At 44.3% G+C, this 22,941-nt stretch overlaps 1 protein-coding gene across 2 annotated transcripts in view; it reads left to right on the forward strand.

Annotated features, from left to right (window-relative positions):
• The window catches only part of SHISA9 (shisa family member 9), a 355,587-nt gene that overhangs the window by 327,670 nt on the left and 4,976 nt on the right, over window positions 1-22,941 (forward strand). Inside the window, exon 4 of one of the 2 annotated variants that reach the window (XM_061401147.1) lies at window positions 6,306-6,353. The exons of the other annotated variant lie outside the window; for it this stretch is intronic. Coding sequence (XP_061257131.1) covers window positions 6,306-6,353 — 48 coding nt within the window. The remainder of the gene's footprint in view (window positions 1-6,305; window positions 6,354-22,941) is intronic. 2 annotated transcript variants of the gene reach the window in all.

Below are 22,941 nucleotides of genomic sequence, written 5' to 3' on the forward strand. Positions count from 1 at the left end.
CCTTGGGGCAGACAGAAGACACCCAGACCATGTGCTTTCTTTTATTATCAGCTTCTCATTCTATCTTCCCCCTCTTCTGCCAAGCTCCTCTTTGAAGATAAGATAGAGCTGATCAATTCTAGTATGAAATATCCTAATTCCAATACACATTAAGGACAGAAACTAAAGCAAAAACACGATCACGTGGCTAGGCTGCTGTCATAACTATGGTCTACAGACATCAGACTCAAAAAACAAGCATATTGGTGCCCTGCAGACAGTCAGGCCCAAACTTGGAGCTTAGAAATCTATCTATAGGAATTTATATTCCCTGATATCCTAGGACTTCCGAATGGAACCTTTTGAAGAGGGTTTGAGGGGTGCTTATAATTCTGAGGGTACAGCTTGTGCTTCCTAAATCCCAAGCCTCATAAGCTCTCACATACCAGCACCCCATGTTTCCTGTTGAATTTCTCCACCCAACTCAATCCTTATCTACATCTGTGACCATGAAGTGAAAGTGTTAATCACTCAGTCATGTCCCACCCTTTGAGACCCCATGGACTGTAGCCCACCAGATTCCCCTGTCCATGGAATTCTCCAGGCAAGAATACTGGAGTGAGTTGCCATTCCTTTCTCTAGGGGATCTTCAAGATTGAACCTGGGTCTCCTGAATTGCAGGTGGGTTCTTTACCATCTGAGCCACCAGGGAAGCCCAGCAGTGACCGTAGATTCTCTCTATTCCGTATTGCATATTTGTATAGCACATACATCCTAAGCATGTTCAAATAGACTCAAATATTACACGGGAGGGATGAGGGCTGTTGCCTAGGAGAGAAGAAGTCTTGGCATCTGTGCCAATGTACCTGCAGAAGCCTTCATGCACTACTCGGTGGTCTACCTCCGTTTCTTGAGTCTTGCATTTAGGTGATGACTAGCATCTGCTGTTATATTTGATTCTTCTTTTGACATTAAAAAAAATCCCACCCAGGCATCTTTTTCCTTTTGAACAGGTCCCATTACCCCAGACAACTCATTTCTTCACTTGGGCCCTGTGTTTCCTTCCCCCTCAGCACCCTGTAGCTCTTGGATAAATCATAAACGGATCTTCCAGCAGAGTTCCTTGATTCTGTCCAGGCTTGACACAGGGCTCCTTGGTACAGCAAATGTTTGCAGTGCACTTGGAATTAAATTTGCAGTCTGAAAGTTTATTCAACATTCCTTGAGTAACCTTTTCTCCTACAAAGCAGGAACTCCTGAAACGTTTGCTGAATGAATGAATGAATTTATCTTTGACGCCCAACCCAAGAATAGCTTAGTTGGAAGGGAGCACCCCTATATCTTCTAAAAACTCTGAAGGATCTCAGATAAAGAACCCTTCTCAATCCTGGATATGACTAATGTGGCCCTCTTCTTCACTGCCCTTCTTTTCTATTATAGGAGTTCACAGGCTTTATCTGAGTCACAGATGGTCTTGTGATGGTCTTGTGAGGTCTAGTGTGGGGCAGACTGAGTGACTGCCTGCCCAGTGGGTTACCCAGGAGTCCAGAGTCTGCCTGCCCAAATGAAATGCAAATCCCATAATAAATGTTCTTTCAAGGGTTCTTTATTAAGGCATAATGTGACTGTGGTGTGAAGGATGAAATGCATTTCATTAACAAAATCATTACCACCCAGGAGAGTTGTTTAAAAAATGGTTTGCTGTGGAAAGTTCTGCAGTGTCTGATAACCAGATTCATTTCCTACAAAATTCAATTCAGTCAATAAGGAGAGGCTTGGACAGCCTTTAGGGTTAACTGCCAAGTTCAAAAATATTTCTGGAAAATCGGTGTTCTCTTGGAGGCCTTAATATTCAGAACCTCAAGGGGGTTTTGGTCACTGAAATCCCCTGGCCTCAGCTTCTTTGTGTGAAAAATGAAGAAGTTTAACGCTGTAGTTTCCAAACTCCATTATGATTTTTAAATTAGAAAACAAAACAATTCTACTCATTTTAGTTATTAGAATACCTGTGGGCCATGAAATATGTCTCATTCATTCACTACCAACTCAGAATGGGAACTGTTGGTAGTTCCTGAGATAAATTCTTCCAAAACAGGCCTTCCCTTATTTTTTATTTTATTTTTATTTTACCTTATATTATGGGCTTTCCTGGTGGCTTAGTGGTAAAGAATTCTCCTGCCAATGCAGGAGACATGGGTTAGAACACTGGGTCAGGAAGATCCTCTGCAGGAGGAAATGGCAACCCACTCCAGTATTCTTTCTGGGAAAATCCCAGGGATAGAGGAGCCTGGCTGGCTACAGTCCATAGGGTCACAAAGAGTCAAATACTATTTAGTGACTAAACAAAAACAGCAATCTTATATTTTATTTATTGTTGTTTGCTTGTTGAAATCACACTCATTCATGTTTAAACAGAATTCCTTTCTCTCTGTGATTCAGGGATTTGGGAATGTAACATCCCGTCCTGTATACCATGTGGCTGCAGAATGGTCTCTGCTCCCAGGGCGTTCCCTGCCCAGTTATTGTAAAATATTAGCACACACTAGGGAAATGTAAGAGGCTAAACCTCCCTGAAGTGAAAGAAGTGAAAGTCGCTCAGTTGTGTCTGACTCTTTGCAACCCCATAGACTGTACAGTCCATGGAATTCTCCAGGCCAGAATACTGGAGTGGATTGCCTTTCCCTTCTCCAGGGGATCTTCCCAACCCAGGGATCGAACCCAGGTCTCCCACATTGCAGGTGGATTCTTTACCAGCTGAGTCACAAGGGAAGCCCAAGAATACTGGAGTGGGTAGCCTATCCCTTCTTCAGGCAATCTTCCCAATGCAGGAATTGAACTGGGGTCTCCTGTATTGCAGGTGGATTCTTTACCAACTGAGCTATGAGGGGAGCCCTAAACCTCACTGGTGTGCTGAAGTCCATGGAGTCACAGAGTCGGATATGACTGAACTGAACTGAAACCTCACTGTACTCTGTACAAGAAGGAGTGATGGAGTTGAATAATTATTTGTCCAAATCACTCATTCATTCTCCAATTGTTTAATCTAGTGTCCCTCAATTGTAAGTCCCACTGAGTCAGGAACCAAGTCTGTCCTTTCATTGGTGTATCCAAGGACCTAGCACCACGCAGCACAGTTCATGCCAGATAAGAGGCAGCCCAAACCTCTTCACTTTCCCCATTGATAGCCTGGACAATGAAGGTCCATGTGCCCAGACCCATGACTCCCATAATCCGTCAAAGAAAGATTCTGTTTCACTCAATTAACTTTCCTTATTCAGTCAAGAATGTGAGGTTAAACAGTTTCAAAGTGTTTGCTACCAAAAGTCAAGAAGTGTGTGTTGTTCTAGACTGAGCCAAACTGTAACCTTTTGACAATTCAGTTAAGCACACACATCATCTGGCCCGCACCCCAGCCCCCACCCTGTGCCCCGGTGGTGACAATATGAGGACCCACTTTATGGTTCTTCATTGGTCAATGTTTACAAAGACAGCTGTGAAAATATCCCTAAGGGTCACCTGATGGTTCAGAGTTGGTTGTTTCCTGCCTCCAAAACTGGGAAAAGACCACTTTTTTATGTAACTCCTGAGGGGCTCTGGAAAATGGAAAATTGCCTGCACATTGGCATTTAGCACCAGTGGCCCCAGGTCTCGTTTTTCCTCAGAGTGTCTTGAGAGTTGAAATCCTCAGCTACTAATGGTTCTTGACCACGTGCCCTTTAGGTGCTTTTGGGCAACCTAGCTGTCCAGTGAGTAAAAGAGACAAAATGTACCAGCATTATTGATAAAAGGTAGTGTTTTCTTTTTAAATTCCAGAATTTAATAAGAAAATATTTTCTCTGTTACTCTTTAACAGTCTGTGGACTGTGTTCCGAGAAGCTTGTTACAGTTTTCCAATAGCACTTTTTAAAACCACAGCAACAATGCACTTAGGGATTCTTTTTTACTCTTTCTGTAGGAATCATGTATAAAGACCTTAAGTGATGCATAAACCCCTGAACTTTGAATTAACCTCTACTAGTTTTTGTTGTTGATATGGAAGAAAGGGAGCTAGCATCACTGGATCCCCGAATTGTACGCCTCTGGGGGAGGTATCAGTGCCAAGGTCAAAATATGGGGAAACTGAGGCTCAGTATAGTTAAGTAATTTTTCCAAAGTAACACCTGAAGAGCCAAGAGTCATATCTGGGGTAGCCTGAATCAGGTCTTCTTCTTCCCATGAAATGATGCTATCTCCCACAGAGCAGTTTCTGGCACCAGAAGGATCTTACCAGGCCAAAAAAAAAAAGAAGATTGAAGAGGTTCATTCTCCTCTTTTGTCCGGGAAGACTTACTAAGGTGTTAATTATTTTTCTTTCATTTGTTTGCTTGGAGGTAAAAATTTTCTCATTATGCTAGTATGATTGAGGTATAACACATTTAAGGTATGTTATAGTTGAGGTATAATTTAATATGTATAGTAAAAGACTCAGATCATAATTTTATAATAGTGTGGTTATTGAAATATACATATGCTAGAGTCATCAACATCCCAGGAAGGATAAGAAATATTTTCCTCTCTCAGAAAGTTCCCTCATGTTCTCTTCCTCCCAGTGCCTAAGGCCCATCCTCTTTACGTAGGCATTTAATTTTTCACCCAACAAATGTTTAACTAATTCTCACTTTTTGTGAGAATCAATTTTGTGCTTGTGTCACCAAACACAAAAGGGGACTTAAAGTATACATTTGGTAGCTTCTGTACCTTCTTATTAAGTTCCCTTATTAGCACTGGATTTAATAAACAAAACGTGTTACTGCCTCACCAGAGTGCAGCCCTGTCCTGGGGAGTGGAGACAAGGATGTCTACCGTGTGTTTCCTGCCTTCAAGGCAGTGATGTATTTGACTTGGGGGCAAATGGCTTCCTTGGAATTAGTGACTCAGTGACTGTGTCAGGCTTGTGTCCACCCACACCGGAAGATCTAGGGCTACATCACTATTTCCAGATGTCAGTGATCCTGGTTCAGAGGGAGAAGAAACATTCAGGGCATCCCGGGCAGATCCCGCTTAATTTTAACTTCGTCACTCTTCGCCTGTCACTCCAATTTCCCGACTGTTGTGAGTGATGAGCGTGTAGAGTTCATATCCGCAGGGGGAACGTGGCAATTTGAGTGTCCTTTGGCACGCCTGGGGAGGCCAACCAGAAATGCTTAAATAGGCCCGGATCTGTGCTCTGTAATCATTCAGATCACAGACTGTTCCCTGCATCTCCTCCCAGCTGGCAGCCGGATATATCTCTGGAAATTGTGCAGAAACGTTGAGGACTTGGTTTTTCCAGGTAGCTTCCTAAGAAAGCAAACGGGAGCTAGTTGCGCATGCTGATTAGTCAGGCCGCCAGCCAATGGGCAGAGGCTGCGGCCCGGGCACGCGCGCAGGTTTGCCCCGCTTTGAGCAAAATCCCGTAGTACAGAGAAGATCTGTGGAGGACCTGGGTAAGGCGTAGCCGGAGCCTTTCTCACCATCCTTTACGAAAAGGGTTACACTGTGGGTTCCTGCTATCCTGTGAGATTTCCCCCAGGGTTCAGCCAGTACATCCGAAACGGAATTCAATCTGGAGAAACTGATTTACAATCAAAGTTCCAGGCATTAGGGATTCTCACATAACAAGCTTGCTCCCTTTTGCATTAAGGGGAGCTTTCTTACCTTAGGAAGAGTGACTCCGTGGAGAACCTTGAATTCATTCATTCATTCAACAGTGTTTTGCAAACACAGATTGTGTGGTGGGCACTGGGGTAGGGTGGTCTCCACCCCACCTGGTCTGCTGCCTAGCATTTAAAGTCACAGTCGGCAGAGCCTAGCCTGCCCCAATCTTGAATATGGAGCTAACGATGCACCCCCTGACTCCCTTTTAGCAGGGGATTGCAGTAGAAGAGGATCCAGAGCTCTCTCTTGACCACAGAGCGTTGTTATTAGCCACTGTGACTTCTTGTAACTAAAACTTTGCCTTCTTTCTTAGAAGGTGGAAATTTAGAGCCAGATTCACCACCTAAGAATTGTCTGTCTCTCTCTGAATACATCTAGGCTTTTTCAAGGGGAACCTTTTTTGATCTTGTGTTGGGCGTTATCTCGATCATGCTTCAGGACCTTGCAGAGAGAAGTGTTCACATAATCACAGTTGTGCGTTCACTCCCCCGCCTTGTTCCCTGAGTCCCCTGAAACCTGCCCCACCACCCCCCACACACACAAACTTAAAGGCTGCGTCTGAGATGCCAACAGCAGAATCTGGGTGTGAGGGCACCGTGCACGTGGGTAGCTGGTGAACAGATCAGCATCTCTCCATTGTTATTTTTTAGGAAGTTCTGAGGGTGACTGGACAGTGGCGACACTTAAGTCACCGAAAGGTACCGTACGGTTTTTTCTAGCTCTTTTGTCTAGGTGTTGTTGGATTTGGCGTTGATCCATGAAGGCATAGAGCGTCCCACTCTCTGTGTGTGACCCAGTGCACACGTGTGTCCATGTTGGCTGGATCTGCAAGTCTGTCTGAGTTCCAGTGTGTAGGTGTTGTGTGTGTGTAGGTGTTGTGTGTGTGTGTGTGTGTGCGCGCGTGCACCTGGGGTGGCGTGTTTCCAGGCTGTTGCTAAAAAGTGTGCTCCTCTTCGCTTCCTGATATTCATTGCCTGAAGGAAACTGTTGCTATCAGAAGCCATCCCAGGTAAGACATCCAGGAAATGTTTTTTTTTTTTTTCCCTCTCAGAAAGCTGCACAGGCAAATGGCAAAACATAAGGTGATTTAATGCAGGGGGAAAACAACTTCTGAGGGAATGATAAACAGATTGCTGGCCTTGGGTCTTGGGATTGACTAGCCTTTTGGGGAACAGATGCTCTTTTTAACTCTCCTGGCTATCACGATGAGCTGAAAGTTTAGGAGTTAGGCCACTTGAGTCCGTGTGTTAACTAGCTGGCTGAGAGAGGCAGGTGGTAGTTATAATTTATTCACCCCCTGCTATGTGCCAGACAGAGGGCCAGGCCCTTGATATCATTGTATCATTGAATTCTCTGATGACCCAGCCATATGTGTGTTGTCCTTCCCGTCTGTTAATCCTCTTTATTAATAAGGACCTGGGTGTCTGATCGAGTCTAAGTCTCGCTTATCTAAAGTCAGCTAGCTACTAAGAGGTGGAGCTGAAATTTTGAATCCATGTCTGCCTAGCTCTAATGTTTAGTTATTTCCCACTGGGGTGTGGTGGGAGTAGTTCTTTTCCAGAACAGGCCGGAAATTCAGTTCTCTTCTTTCTTCACTCCTTGTGCTTGGTTGAATTTGGTGGTTGGCAAGGTATAGCTGACCCAAGCAGATGGAGCTCAAACTTTTTAGTGACCTTGAACTGGGAGATGTTAGAAGATATTGCAGGGATGTAGGTAAGGTACTGGTAGGGCCATTTTGCCTTCTCGAAAGACAGTTCTGGTTTCCAACTGGAGAATGGATCAGGGGAGGGTGGATTGAAGTTGGGACCACCCACCAGGAAGCTCTTATAGTCATCCAGGTGGGCAGTGCCCTGAACTGGGGTGGTAGAGGATGAAGAGAAGAAAATGGAGTGGAGGGATAATGAAGAGACTGTAGAATGCGTGTGAGAGGAGGGGAGGGAGCTGTGGGCTGACCCATGGTCCTCACCTTTGAACCCCTTGACCACGTATCAGCATCCCCTGGAGGGATGTTGAAATCTGCTTCCTGGATACCATCCTGGAGCATCTCGTTCACTAGACCTTGAGTGTGGCCTGAGGAGCTGAATTGCTAACTGGTTCCAAGGTGATGCTAATGCTGCTGGTCTGGGGACCATACTTTTAAAACCACTGCACTAGAGAAATCTTGCTGGGAAACTAAGCCCCTAAGACGCTTTGATTGGATCTCCAAACATCTTTCTGTGGCTTGAGAGTTCTGAATACGGTAGTTTGACCAGAATCCCAGAGGCTCATAAGCAGCCTCAGCAAAGAGGGGGGAATGGAGAGGGCAGCCCCTTATTCCAGAATTGGGAGAGAGAGAGAGCTTTAGACCCTTGTGTCTAATGAGAATCCCTTGATCACCCAGTCCTTGCCTTGAGAGAGGCAGATTTTTAGGTCTTGTATTAGATAATAACTATTCACATGTCAACGTCCATTTTTAGAAATGCAAACAATTTGGAACATGACAGACCTGCTAATTTGAGGCATAAACTATTTTTTTCCTTCCTTGGTGAAAAACAAAGCCATTCGATGCCCGTGACAGCATCCGTGTCCTGATACCAGCCTGTTATTGTCGGATGCATTTAGAAAATATTTCAGATTGGGTCAGAAGCAAGAGCTTAGAGGCTATTTTTCTACTCCAACCAAGCTAAATCCACCTGTCCTTCTAAATGCACCTTTATTTATTCTTCTTTATCAGGGGAGAAGAAAAGAGGTTCCAGAGAGGGGGCCTCTGGGGTCACTGGTCTTCCCCTGTTGTTTTCTACTCAACCTCCAGGCCCTCAGTCTGCCTAAGGTGTGGGGTTTGTACACCTGTCAGCTTCTTGAGAATTTCCTCAGTGGCTCAGTGGTAGAGAACCCACCTGCCAATGCAGGAGATGTGGGTTCGATTCCTGGGTCAGAAAGATCCCTTGGAGAAGGAAGTGGTAACCCACTCCAGTAGTCTTGCCTGGGAAATGCCATGGACAGAGGAGTCCGGCAGGCTACAGTCCATGAGTCATGAAGAGTCAGACACGACTTAGTGACTGACAGAGCACGCACGCCAGCTTCTTGAAAGGGAGGTATAAGCAGGACATAATGGGCTTAGCTTCAGACACACCTGGGCTCCATTCATAGCCCTATCTTTTTACTTTCTCCAAGTCATTCAACCTCTCTGAGCCCCTCATTTCTGATCTACAAGGTGGCCACATCACTATCACCTCCCTCCTAAGGTTGTTGTGAGGATAAGATGAGATAACATGTGCAATACATGTCACAGTGCCTGGTGTGTTAAAAGTGAAAACACATGTCATAGTAACATGTATTATTAATACTAATATTATCAGCTGAGCAAATTAAAATTCTGAAAAATCTCATGGTAAAGAAACTATTAAACTCTGTAAAATCCATCATTTCCCAAACACTTTAAAAAATGTATTTATTTATTTGGCTGCATTGGGTCTTAGTTGTGGTGTGTGGCTCAGTAGTTGCCCTGTGGCATGTGGAATCTTAGTTCCCTAACCAGGAATCGAACCTGTGTCCTCTGCCTTGGAAGGCAGATTCTTAACTACTGCACTACTCCCTCAAACACTTTTGACATCTGATCTCTTTTCTATCAGTAAAGCCAGTTCATGTCTTAACATCCAGAGTGTGATTGTTGCTGTGAACCCACTTTACAAACACCAAGTGAGGGATGACTGTGTCCAGGGGAGGTTGGATAAAGAAGTAGTAGCTGAGAAGGAGAGAGGACAAGGTCCCTGAAAATCCAAGTGTCCTGCTTCCACTTGCGTTGACTCTAACTGATTTTGGAGGGGAATCCTATCTGTTGCTACTGCTGCTGCTAAGTCACTTCAGTCATGTCCGACTCTGTGCGACCCCATAGACAGCAGCCCACCAGGCTCCCCCGTCCCTGGGATTCTCCAGGCAAGAACACTAGGGTGGGTTGCCATTTCCTTCTCCAGTGCATGAAAGTGAAAAGTGAAAGGGAAGTCACTCAGTTGTGTCTGACTCTTAGTGACCCCATGGACTGCAGCCTTCCAGGCTCCTCCGTCCATGGGATTTTCCAGGCAATTGTACTGGAGTGGGGTGCCATTGCCTTCTCCCATCCTATCTGCTAGGAAATGGCAAGACAGATCTTATCAGTTTGCGCTGTGGGCATATGTGCGTACTCAGTCTCTTCAGTCGTGTCTGACTTTTTGTAACCCTATCCTCTATAGCCCGCCAGGCTCCTCTGTCCATGGGATTTCCCAGGGAAGAGTACTGGAGTGGGTTGCCCTGCTGCAGGGGATCTTCCTGATCCAGGAATCAAACTCGCATCTCCTGTGGCTCCTGCATTGCAGGCAGATTCTTGGACTGCTGAGCCGCTGTGGTAGCCCACCTTGCATTACTATATTTGTTTTTTAATACCTGACGTTTTCCAGGCAAGTCTCCCCCTAGTGGTCAACTGCTAGAGGTCCGAGTGCCCAGCCCCAGGTACTAGTTTGAGTGTGTCCTTCTGAGGCCAAGGACTTCCCAGGTGGCTCTAGTGGTAAAAACAAACAAACAAACAAAACGCCTGCCAGTGTACGAGACACAAGAGACACGAGTTTGATCCCTGAGCTGGGAAGGTCCCCTGGAGGAGGGCATGGCAACCCACTCCAGTATTCTTGCCTGGAGAATCCCATGGACAGAGGAGCCTGGCTGGCTACACTGCATAGGGTCTCAAAGAGTTGGACATGACTGAAGCATGTACGTACTGAGGCTAAGCTGGGTAGATGCCATTCATGCTAAATTCCCCCAAATCTTGCATGGTGGGCCTGGCATATAGTAGACACACAACATACATTTTATTAATAAATTATTAAATGGAGTTGGGCATTGCATTTGAGGGGAATCTTGTCTTTTCTGAAGAGGCTGTGGGAAATAGCAGAAAAGTCAACCAGGTGGAAGCCAGGAAGCCTGTGTTTAGATCCAGCGCTGCTTCTATTCTGCTGCCTGTCATGTGGAGCCCCCAGTTCTGGTTGCTTCTCCTATAAGTGGAAGGCAGGGATCCTTGATCTCATTTGCCCCTCTGTCTCCATAAGTAAAGATCCCAGGCTTTACTCTGACTGACTACCTTTACTCTGACTGACTACCTCATGTGACCACTCACCTCTGAACAAATTGTTATGGTGAGGGCAATGAAATGGGTTATTTGTCATCACTGGAGAATGGTTGGGGGTAAGGAGTGGAGGGGTGTGTCATCCAAACCACATGGATTTAGAGTAGAGGCAACATGGATCCCCATCTGTGAAATGGGGCTCTTCCTGGGAGTAGGGTGAGTGAATGATTGGTATTTGTATCAGTTAGCCATTGTTATACTAATGCTGCATAACAAGCAACCTCAAATCTCATGCCTTAAAATTATTTAGCTCAGCACTTATTGGGGTCGGGGTCTAAGTGCCAGTGATGTTGATGTTTATGTTGATGCAGGAGGTTCTTCTAATCTCAGCTGAGTTCACCCATATACCTGGGGGTTGCCTGAATGTTGGCTAATGTAGGCTAGTTTCAGCTGGAAAGACTGGGGTGACTTGGTTCTGCTCCACCTGTCTTTCAACCTTAGAGAGGGTAGCGCAGACATGTTCTCATTTGGGGGATAAAGGTGCAAAAGAGCAGCCAAATGCCAAAAAGCACTTTTCAGGCTTCTGTGTGTGTCATGCCTGCTCACCTTCATCAGTCACATGGATGAACTTGGAATCCAGTGGTGAGGAAACGGGATCCTTCTTTTGGGGGGTGAATTTCAAGGTCACATAAAAAGAATATGGATGTAGGGAACAGGGAAGAATGGAGGTCCTTCATGTATTCATCTAACACAGGGTACCAAATCTTATCATCTACTCTGAGATGGCCCTTTAGAAGTACACTGGAAGGAGGTAGGTAGGATTAAAGAGAATTAACCTTTATTTCCTCCCTTTAAAAAATCACCAGATGTGTAAAATTTCACCAGCTGGGAGGTTGCTCACAAGACAAACCAAGTAATGAATTTCTAAAAAGAAATATCTCCATCTATGGAGCAGGATGAAAGGCAGTGAATGAGTTCACAGTTTCCGTCTAGGACCTTTCAAGACAGGGGATGCTGTGGTCAGCCATGGATGGACAGTGAGGCCATCCGTCTTTGTTCAGTAGCCTTTCAGAAAGTAGTGACTGTTCAGCAGGGCTGCCTAAGGGAAGAGACAGAGGGCTTGAGGTTTCATAGGTCCGTTGGCAGCAAGACATTCACAGAGAGCTCCCTGCAGCCACAACCAGGGGGCCAATGGTGCAGGTGGACAACTTTGGTACAAAGCCCAAGCCAGGAACTATTTCAGAACCCTCTCAACAAAGGTAGCAGGACCTCCACATGGGAGCTCTCAGGGCAGAAATATAAAGGGCCAGGCTCCTGTTCTCCCATCTCCAGTTTTCTCTCTTGGAGGGATAAGGCTTCAGGAAAGATGTACAGCCCTATAGGAACAGCCAGGAGTCCCAGGTTTCATTAGAAACTGGTTCAAATGTGATTTTCCCTCCTTGTATCTCTGCAGCGAGGCCCAGAACCAGGTAAAATGGGGCTGATTTGCCATAAAGACAAATCTTTCCATCTTCTTCCTGGCTCTTTTCTGCCTGGGAAGCTGGGCTTTTTTCCCCCTGCCTTTCTATTTCTGCCTGCTGAGACAGCCCCAGAAGCCTCTGTAGCTTTACTGCAGAGAGAAATACCTGGGTGTTTTTTTTTTTTAACATGAACTGTTTCCCCTTTTATTTTCTAATTCAGCTTATGATGGAGAGAAATAATGTAGAGACCAAGAAAACATCCCTATATAAATAAAAGGTCAGTACTGTCCTAGTGAACCAAAAGGCCCCCTAAATACAGTGGCTTAAAAGAAAGAAATATGTCTGTTTCATGTCATAGCCCCAAAGGGAGTGGTTCAGACTGGTAGGGCTATGTACTCCAAGCTGTCACTCAGGGACCCAGGTTCCTGCAACATTGTTGCTCTGCAGACCCTCTACTGTATTATCCTTGTCTGCACTGTTAGAGTGAGTTGTTGTCATCGCCTATGGGAAGGGGGAGATAGGACAACCAATTTTCTTTTAAGTGAGTAATGTGAAGTGGAAATTGAACACATCACTTCTGCTAACATTCCATTGGTAAGAGATCAGCCGCATGTCCAAGGTTAGCTTCTAAGAAGGCTGGGGAAATCTAGGACTGGGTGGCCATGTGCCCAGGAGAAAATGGCAGAAGAGTTCTGGGAGACAAGTAGCAGTATTTACAATATTGTCTCATGTGGGGTATACATTTAAGGAGTCCTCCTGTGCACCATGCATAGTGGTTTGTGTTTTCATGCCTCGTCTTGTTTACTTCTCTGCAGCACTCTGCGGAGTAGGTCTTCTTATCCTCATTTTATATTCTTTTTATTTTTTGACAATGAAGCAATAGTGGCTACTGTCTAATGAATACCTACCGTGAAGCAAGGACATTAGTACTTCACATTATACAGTATAGTTCACACGATGCTCTTGAATACCCTAACCCCCCACCACATAGGCAGGCATTGTTATTTTTTTTATCGGAGGATAATTACTTTACAATGCTGTGTTGGTTTCTGCCATATAACAGTGAAAGTCACCCAGCATTGTTATTTTATTTTCAGTTTTATTGGGGAAGCTTTGAGGAACTTAGGTAACTTTCTGAAGGCCTCCAGCTTATACATTGAGATTTGAACTCAGGTCCCTGTGCTTTCCAAGTTCATGTTCTTTCTACTGTATTGTAAAGAAGAGTCTACAGTTACAAAAAGCAAGGGTACATTCTTTCAAACTCTGCTATCTGCTGTATAAACCTGATGCGCTGAATCCTCCAGGCTCTCAATCTCACTAATCTTTCTTTCTTTCTCAGCCCTCTCAGATCTTATTGCTGAAATCTCACCCTCCAAGACTCTACTGTGAAATCTCATTGTAGAATTCAGAAGCAACACTCGGAACCCTTTGTCACCATCAAAAGTGATCTCTGCCCTCTGAGTGGTGGGGAGGGGAGAGTGGAAGCAGAGGGAAAAGAATATTGGTGAATATCTCAGAATGGGATCTCTCCACATTGTCATGGAGAGAATCAGTGTGATGTAGCATGAAACACCCAGGCGACCACATCTACCTCATTGGCTCGGGGTGGGGTAGGGAGCCAATTAAATGAGATGATTCGTCTAAAGCACCTGGGTGTGCCTGGCTGGAGCAATGATGAAGCTTCAGGCTCCTCCCAGTTCTATGAGAAGCATATAGCATGTTACCTGACCCAGCTCTGCAACAGGAAACCACTTGTGGTTGGTGGCTGGCCAGCACTCCAGCCAATGCCAGTGCATCTCAGAGGAGGTGAGACCCGTACTCTTTAATGCAGTAGCCGGCTGAGTGCAGACGACCTGGCAGGCAGTCTTATGACACCCCAGCTCCCTTTCTCCTGTCCACTTTAAGGAAGAAAGCAGCAAACAGATCTTGCCTTCAGGGAAAATTTGAGACTTCATGAGGTTTCCAGTTGTGACATTTTGATATCGCCTTGTGTGAACAAGCTTTACATGTATATCTCAATCCCTAGTGTTTTGAGAGGAGGGATCAAGAAAAGTGTTTTCTCTGTGTAATTTTCACTCTCCCCTCCATCTTCTTTGAAGTTTGGGGAAAATGTTTTCTAGTGGATAGAAACTTGTTAAGGAAACAAGAGTTTCTTCTATCAGGTGGGCAGATGGCTAAATAGTGGTGAGTGTTGTTGCCACAGATTCGTAAATTCCAAGATACTTGGAATTCAGCCAGGTTCCCTGGATTCAGATCCCAGCATTGTCACTTGGACACGTTGCCAAAGCTCTGTTGCTTCAGTTTCCCCATTTGTAAAAGGAGACCAATAATAGTACCGATCTCATTAGGATATTGAGAGTGTGAAAGTGCAAGTGTTAGTCGCTCAGTTGTGTCCAACTCTTTGCAACCCCATGGACTATAGCCTGCCAGGCTCCTCTGTCCATGGAATTCTCCAGGCAACAATACTGGAGTGAGTAGCCAGTCCCTTCTCCAAGGGATCTTCACAACTCAGGGATCAAACCTGAGTCATACTGCACTGTAGGCAGATTCTTTACCATCTGAGCTACCAGGGAAGCCCTTGAGAGTATTAAGTGGGTTAACAAATGTCCATTCCCTATCTGGGTACCTGGGGCAGAGTATACACCTAAAGGTGAGCTCTTAGTCAGATTACAGGTTACTGCTGGGGGAGCTGGGAGGGAGGTGCGTTAGCACAGCCTGCTGCTGTCTCCAGGCAGTCTCTTTAGCCAATCCCTGCCTCCTGAACCTGCCTCCATCCTAGCTCCCCTGAGCTATGGCTGATAGAAAATGTTCATGCCTCTGCAAGTTTCCAGCCAGGGGTTTGGAGCTGGGCAGCAACCTGGTTCTCCTGCCCCGGAAGCTCCAGTCTTTCTATCTCTGTGAAGCCCAGGTCACAAAACCTTCCACAGTGTGGACGATGTATTCGAGAAACAGAACAAATTGGAAGTTGGGCACATAGACACACACACAGAGGAGAACCCTGTGAAGTCAGAGGCAAAGACAGGAGATGCTGCTACAGGCAGAGAATGCCAGGATTACCACCAACACTGGAAGCTGGAAGAGACAAGGAAGGATGCTTCACTGGAGCCTGCAAAAGGACCACAGACCCACTGACACCTGGCCTCCAGAACTAGGAAAGAGTCCATTTCTGTTGTTTGGAGTTGCCTAGTTTGTGGCAACTTGCTGTGGCAGCCTTGGGAAACCAGTACGCTAAGTGAGGTCATAGCAAGTGTGGGAAGGATGAGGGTGGACCAACAGCCAGGGGTCAGGTCAGGCAGACCAAGTCACGCAAATCCTTTGGATTCGATTTGTAAATGTGATGGGAAGCTTATTTCACTATATTCTTGGACCAAAGATAGGGATATGTGGGGAATTAGTGAAAGCCTAGGTTGGGACATTGCTTACCAGGTGAAATCCATCACCTGAGACCCAAGATGAACACCAACTGAGAAAGAGCTGTGGGAACCTCTCCTTAAGATGCCTTTGTCCCAAGGAAAGAAGGTAGGTGGGAGGCCACCTGCTGAGACCCTCAGCTATGTAGCTTGTTTTGAAAACTGGTTATTACCTTGACTCTCTCCATCTCCACGGAGGCAAAGCTCCATCCCACCCAGCACCTGTACCAGTGTCTGCTGCTAATTAAGAGAGAGACAGATGGAGGAAGGTACAGTTTAATTTTATAGCCTTGGTTCCTTCAAGGCAATTAGGCTTATTGGAAGGAAAGCACCTTTTTCATTCTTTCTTCGTCTCTTTAAATGAAGAAAAATCAAAACGGAGAGGACCAGTGTTGTTGAAAGCCTCACACATCTGTTTCCTGGTCGGCTTGTTAGCCATCTGCCCACGAGGTACCCGAGATGATTAGGTTAATGCATTTACTAACGGGGCTTACAAAGCTGCTCAATGAATCTGTGATTTCTTTCACAAGTAGCTTTTTAATATACTAAGACAGGGACCATAATGCACAAAGCTGAGAGTGGCCAGGTAAGCATTTCTTTCCTGTCCTTGATACCTAAATCAGAGGGGATGAGAAAGAGGATTCCACGAAAATTGCATTTTCTGACTATGGGAACAGTTCATCCACCTAACCACCAACCACATCCTTGTTGACATAATCTTGAAAATAACTCTTTGAAGGACAGTTTCACACCCGAGGCAGCAAGTCTGTACTTGCTCTGCACTTGTAGAAAACACCTCTGAGTCTTGTGAAGGAAGGGTATCAGACAATACATGTGAGTAGTAGAATCCTCCCTACAGAACATTAGATGATCTGCTAACCCCTTGTTTTCTTCACTTTATTACATAGATATCCTTTCAGTTTTTGAAAGTACCATACTACTTCCCACCTCAGGGCTTTTGTAAATGTTGTTCTGTATCAGTTATCTCCTGCTGCATAACAAATTACCCCCAAACTTAGTGGCTTAACATAAAAACTGTTTATACAGTTTGTGGTTCTGGGTTAGCTGGACAATTATTCTGGTTTGGGCTGGCTTGGCTGTTCTTGTCCAGGCCTTCTTGGTATCTGTGGTCAACTGGCAGGTGGGCTAATGGCTGTTTGGTATCTGTATGGCTAATGGCAGGTGGGCTAATGGTCTAGGATGGCCTCACTTGGTATCCGGCAGGTACCAGGCTGCTGTTGGCTGGGTGAATGTGGGCAACTGGAATGCAGGTTTATCATCTTTCAGGAAGCTAACCTGGGTTCTTTTTGCACATGGAGGCAGGGTTCCAAGAGCCTGATAGCAGAAGCAGTAGAACTTCTAAAAGCACAGATTTGGGATGTGTGTGACATCATTTCTGCTACAGTCTACTGATTAAAGCCAATCACAAGGTCAGGTCATATTCCAAAGGTGGGGAAATAGACTCTACTTCCTACTGGAAGAAATTGCAAAGTATTACAGCTACTTTTGCAATACACCCTATGTGCCTTCTCCTGGGTGCTGTTTCTGCTACTTTTTACCTTCAGATGCCACCTAATAGAGCATCCACAAGGATGCATTCCCTAGCCAGCCCTTCATCCCAAGTGGAAAAGGCCCCTTCTTACGTCATCTCATAATGAGAACTAGGCACCCATCACACACGGCCGGTGAAAGGAAGCAAAGAGGGAAAGAAGGAAGGAAGGAATGATGGTTGGTTGGGATGACTGGTTCCTTTGTGCTTAGCAGGATGTCTGGCACAGAGTGCTCAGTAAATGTTGGATGTAATCCAGTGCCTCCTTCATAAACCAGAAGACAGACAAAATAGATGTCTTGAATAGTTACTCTCTTTCAGAATTATGCTATATAGCTTCTATGTCTCATATAATTTATTCCTAACAATAAACCTCAGATTACTTATTTTATCCTCATTTTACACCAAAAGAAATGGCAATATAAGAGGTTGAAATTACCAACATCTCATATACTCAGGTTCTGATTCCAAAGCCTACAGACTTTTCTGTCCCACTTTTGCACCATATACCAAACATTTTCAGAGCTCAGGGGCTTCCCAATGCCAAGTTCCCCAAGAAACCTATTCAGGGCTGAGTTTGGAGAAGGATGTAGGTTCTCCATGTGGGACTCCATGATTTCTTAGTCAGGGCTACTTCTCACACCAGCACTAATATGGCAAGAGTTGCCTCTACGACTATTTTTGTTGTTCAGTTATTAAGTTGTGTCTGACTCTTTGCAACACCATGAACCACAGCATGCCAGGCTTCACTGTCCTTCACTATCTCCCAGAGTTTGCTCAAACTCATGTCTATTGAGTCAGTGATGCCATCCAACCATTTCATCCTCTGATGTATGGTTCTCCTCCTGCCCCCAATCCCTCCCAGCATCAGGGTCTTTTCCAGTGGGTCAGCTCTTCACAGCAGGTGGCCAAATATTGGAGCTTCAGCTTTAGCATCAGTCCTTTCAACGAATATCCAGGGTTGATTTCCTTCAGGACTGACTACTTTGATTTCCTTGCAATCCAAGGGGACTCTCAGGAGTCTTCTTTAGCCCCACAGTTTGAAGGCATCAATTCTTTGGTGCTCAGCCTTCTTTCTTTTTTTATCTAGAACTTTTTGAGAGGATATCAACTTGCCAATTTATTGGCACACCTGCTTCATAATCAGTTTCCTGGGTTTGTCAGAAATAGGAAGCCTTAAATGCATCCCTTGATCTGAGCTGACCTTAGACTAGTCCATTGGTTGGAAAGAGGAATATGGGGATAAATGGTTCTGAATGATGCTGGGGGTGCAGAACAATGGTGGGTGAGACTTTTAGCAAGAGACTAGAAGAGGGAAAAGAATTTCCACTCCTACTGTTGTCCTGATATTACCTGTGCTTTGCATTTTGATCATAATTTATTCACTGAATATTTATTGCGTATCTAATGTCTGTTAAGAACTAGGTTGGACATTGCTTATACAATGGTGGGCAAAAATCAGACCCGGGCTCTTTTTCTTGAAACTCTAGTGGAAGAATTAGACAATAATGAATGAACTGAATAAATAAATGTAGAAAGGCAGCTGTGATACATGCCCTGGAGAATGACCTATCATGGAGGGATATGACTTTGTCAAACTTTATATGAAGGAGGGGTGCTTGAGCTGGGAGGCAGCTGGAGATAAGGAAAATAAAGTGGGTAATCACTTCTTTTTTAATTAAAAAAAAAAACAAACATTTGTACAGACAGCATGCTAGATACCAGGGCTGTATCTGTGGTTCTCAACTTGGGCTGTATATTAGAATCATCCAGGGAGGCTTGAAAAAAAAATGCCTGGACCACGCCTTCAGAGATTCTGATGAAATTGTTTGGGGGAGGGATCCAGGAATCTGTAATTCCATAAAAATCATACACCATGATCAAGTGGGATTTATCTCAGGGATGCAAAGATTTTTCAGTATCTGCAAATCAATCAATGTGATACATCACATTAACAAACTGAAGAATAAAATCCACAAGGTCATCTAAATCAGTTCAGGTCAGTTGCTCAGTTGTGTCTGACTCTTTGCGACCCCATGGACTGCAGCACGTGAGGCTTCCCTGTCCATCACCAATTCCCGGAGTTTGCTCAAACTCATGTCCATTGAGTCAGTGATGGAAAAAAAAAAAAAAAGCTTTTGATAAAACTCAACATCCATTTATGACAAAAACTCTCCAGAAAGTGGGCATAGAGGGAACATATCTCAACATAATAAAAACCATAAATGACAAACCACAGCTAACGTCATATTCAGTGGTGAAAAGCTGAAAGCATTTCTGCTAAAATCAGGAACAGGACAAGGATGCCCACTCTTGCCACTTTTATTCAACATAATATTGTGAGTCCTAGCCACAGCAATCAGACAAGAAAAAGAATTAAAAGGAACCTGATGCTTTTGAACTGTGGTGTTGGAGAAGACTCTTGAGAGTCCCTTGGACTGCAAGGAGATCCAACCAGTCCATTCTGAAGGAGATCAGCTTTGGGATTTCTTTGGAAGGAATGATGCTAAAGCTGAAACTCCAGTACTTTGGCCACCTCATGCGAGGAGTTGACTCATTGGAAAAGACTCTGATGCTGGGAGGGATTGGGGGCAGGAGGAGAAGGGGACGACAGAGGATGAGATGGCTGGATGGCATCACTGACTCGATGGACGTGAGTCTGGGTGAACTCCGGGAGTTGGTGATGGACAGGGAGGCCTGGCATGCTGCGATTCATGGGGTCACAAAGAGTCGGACACGACTGAGCGACTGATCTGATCTGATCTGAAATTGGAAAAGAAGAAGTGAATGCTCTAAAAGTTCTCCCATGTGATTCCCATGCACTGCCAGCATGGAGAACCACTGAGCCACATTGATGGAAAGATAAGGTTTCTGCTCTCAAAGCACTCACAGTCTAGTGAGAGCAAATAGATGTGAAAATGGAAAATTATAAAACAGCACAGTCAGTGCTATGATAGAGAGAGCAGGGGTTGCTGAGGGAGCTGGGGGAATCAGGAAAGGGCACCTTAGCTTAGTCTTGAAAGATGAATATCAGAGCATCTGGTGTAAATGAAGGGTGAAGCATGTCAACTCCAACTTCTGGTTCTCTGACCAGCTCAGAGACCTTATTATAAATACTCAAAAGACTTGACAGTTCACAACACTTATCATATTTCTACTTTGACGTAATTTGTGGGATTGTTTGGTTACTTTCCATCCTCCCTAGCAGAATATCCACTCCATGAGGTCAGGGACTTTGTCTTTTTCTGATTCTCCTTTATATTTCCAGTGTCTGTCACCTGGCCCATGCCTATTTGATGAGTGACTAAACAAAGTTGCTTGGAGAGGTTTTGGTAGATGGTCAATTTTACATTTAGAAATATGCCTTTGGCTGCATAGGCTAGAGGAACATTTGGTAGATACAGCTGGAAGGACCTGTGGGTTAGCAGTTGTGCTGGGGAGAAGAGAAAGATGATATCAGCACCTGCTCCTGTGTTCCTGGCTTGAGTAACCAAAGAGTTGGTGTTCCCACTCTTGACAGATGGAAGAACCTGAAGAACAGACTGAGTGGTGTTGGTGTATTCAGGCTTGGCCACCTCGAGTGGGAGATGCCAGTGACTCTGTCCTGAAGATAACTGGATACATGAATTTTGAAGTCCAAGGAGATGGTGTCAGAGCAGCCTTCTGTTGGGACATTATGGCACCGGAAACCCAGAACTTTCCTCTAGAAGACAGCAGTTTTACTATTAACTTAAATAACTCATTCCCATGTCAGTAGCTATCCCATGGTTCCTTTTGGCATTGATATTCTGTGTCTGTATGCAGCTCTAGAATTCAAGGAGGAGGGGAGCATTCTCTTGAAAAATTGCATTATGCAGGGATGTTTGTATTAAACATGGACAGAAACCCAACCTAAACTGTATTGAGCCTAGAAATTAACATGTGGCTTCTTGGGGCATTGTGCTGAGGAATTTAAGTACAGGCTGCACCTACTAGGAAAGAGCTCAATGAGTGCTTTCTGCTACAGATGCAGAGGGGGGCAGGGGGGCATGTTTGTCTGTTCAGTCCTGAAAGCAAACCTTTCCCTCTGCAGCCTTCCAAAAGCATCAAATAGCATCTATTGGAATTAGGTTCTATTTTGGCACAGTCACTAGTTGTGAGTAACCTCAGTTAAATAATTTCACATGCCTTAGCTTGAAAGTTTCCTAGTCTGTCAAGCAGACGTCATAATCCCCATCTCTACCACCTCTTGTACTTGTTGAAAGGATCAAATGAGAAAATAAACGTAGAAGGGCAATGAGCTCCATGAATTTACATACAGTCATACATGGAACAGTATGAGATGTTAGAAGTGTGAATAAAAGAGCAGCACATTTTTCTGGGCTCCTGGGAGATGTAAGTTCAAAAGTTTATTGCTAACACGGTAATTTTAAAGGTATAGAGGCTCTCCTAATAAAAGAATTGTGAGAGAAAATAAAATGTAAAAGTCTCAGAAATTTATTAAATAAATTGAAAGAGAAGGAAAGGAAAGAAGGGAGAAGGGAAGGAAGGAAGAAACAACCAAAAAATAAACAGTCATTCAGTGCTCTAAAGTGTAATGAATGAAGTGGACATTGGTATACTTCTTTTGTAGCATAGATGTCAATATGTACGAAGGGCCTTAATAATGTTTGTGCCCTTTGGCCAAGTAATTCTACTTCAGATAACTCATCTCAGGGCTGGATAGTAACTATTTCAGGCTATGTAACCTATGCAGTCTCTGTCACAAGTACTCAAATCTACTACTGCAGAGCAAAAGACCACAGACAGTAGGTAACAGAATGGGTCTGGGGATGATTCCAGTAAAACTATTTACAAAAACTGGTGGGAGCTAGATTGATCTATGGGCTATAGTTTTCCATCATCTGATGTAGATTGAAAGATATTTTAAGAATGATTTTCCTTTCAAAATTCTAAATACAAAGAGAGCTTTGGTCTAGAAAATTCTCATTTCAGCCTCATTTATATTAGTAAAATGTTGGCACCACTCGAATGTTCATCAATAGGACAATTGACTGATTTTTGTAGTTCTGCTCACTGAAATACCTCACTCTAAATAGGTATTAGAATGCTCTTTGTTAATGATTCATAAAAATATGAAGAAATGCTTGTTAGAAAGTTACATGGGAAATTATAATTATTCATAACAATGATGATAATAATGGTGACCAACATCTAAGCACATTGCATGTCATATCACTTAACCCACTAAACAAACCTATAAAGTAGCCTTTTTATTGAAGCCAGTTTCCTGATGCAGATGCTGATGGTAATAAAAGTTATTTATATCAAAGTTACACTGCTAGTATGTGTCAGAAGTGGGATTTGAACACTGGTCTGCTTAACTGCTGAAAGCAAAAACTAACGCACTAATACAAATTCCAAATGAAGCTGTTGAGAAAACCAAGAGAAAATATATACAAGTATTGATATCGATTGTTTTGTGCAGTAGCTGATAGATATGAATATTTCTCAGTGTGTTCAGTATTTTCTCTAATGAGGAGGTATCATTTTCATAATGATGAAACAACACTGGTATTTTATGAGAAAGGCAAGGAGGGCAGAGTGCTAGATGTGATGGTGGGGGAAGAAGGATCAAGGTGGGGGAAGCTAGAGATTCCACTGGGGACGCCCTCACCTTCTTGGTTGTGGTCTTGTTTGTGAAAAACACATGGCCCTGTCTTCCTTCCTTCTGTCTGCTCCAGCTGGTGTTTCTAGTGTGTGTCTTGTTGGACTGTTGGCCCACTGAGATGCTGTTCTTGGGTTGACCTGGCCGAT

The sequence above is a fragment of the Bos javanicus genome, chromosome 25 (genome assembly GCF_032452875.1).
Source record: "Bos javanicus breed banteng chromosome 25, ARS-OSU_banteng_1.0, whole genome shotgun sequence".
In the NCBI taxonomy this organism is placed as follows: Eukaryota; Metazoa; Chordata; class Mammalia; order Artiodactyla; family Bovidae; genus Bos; species Bos javanicus.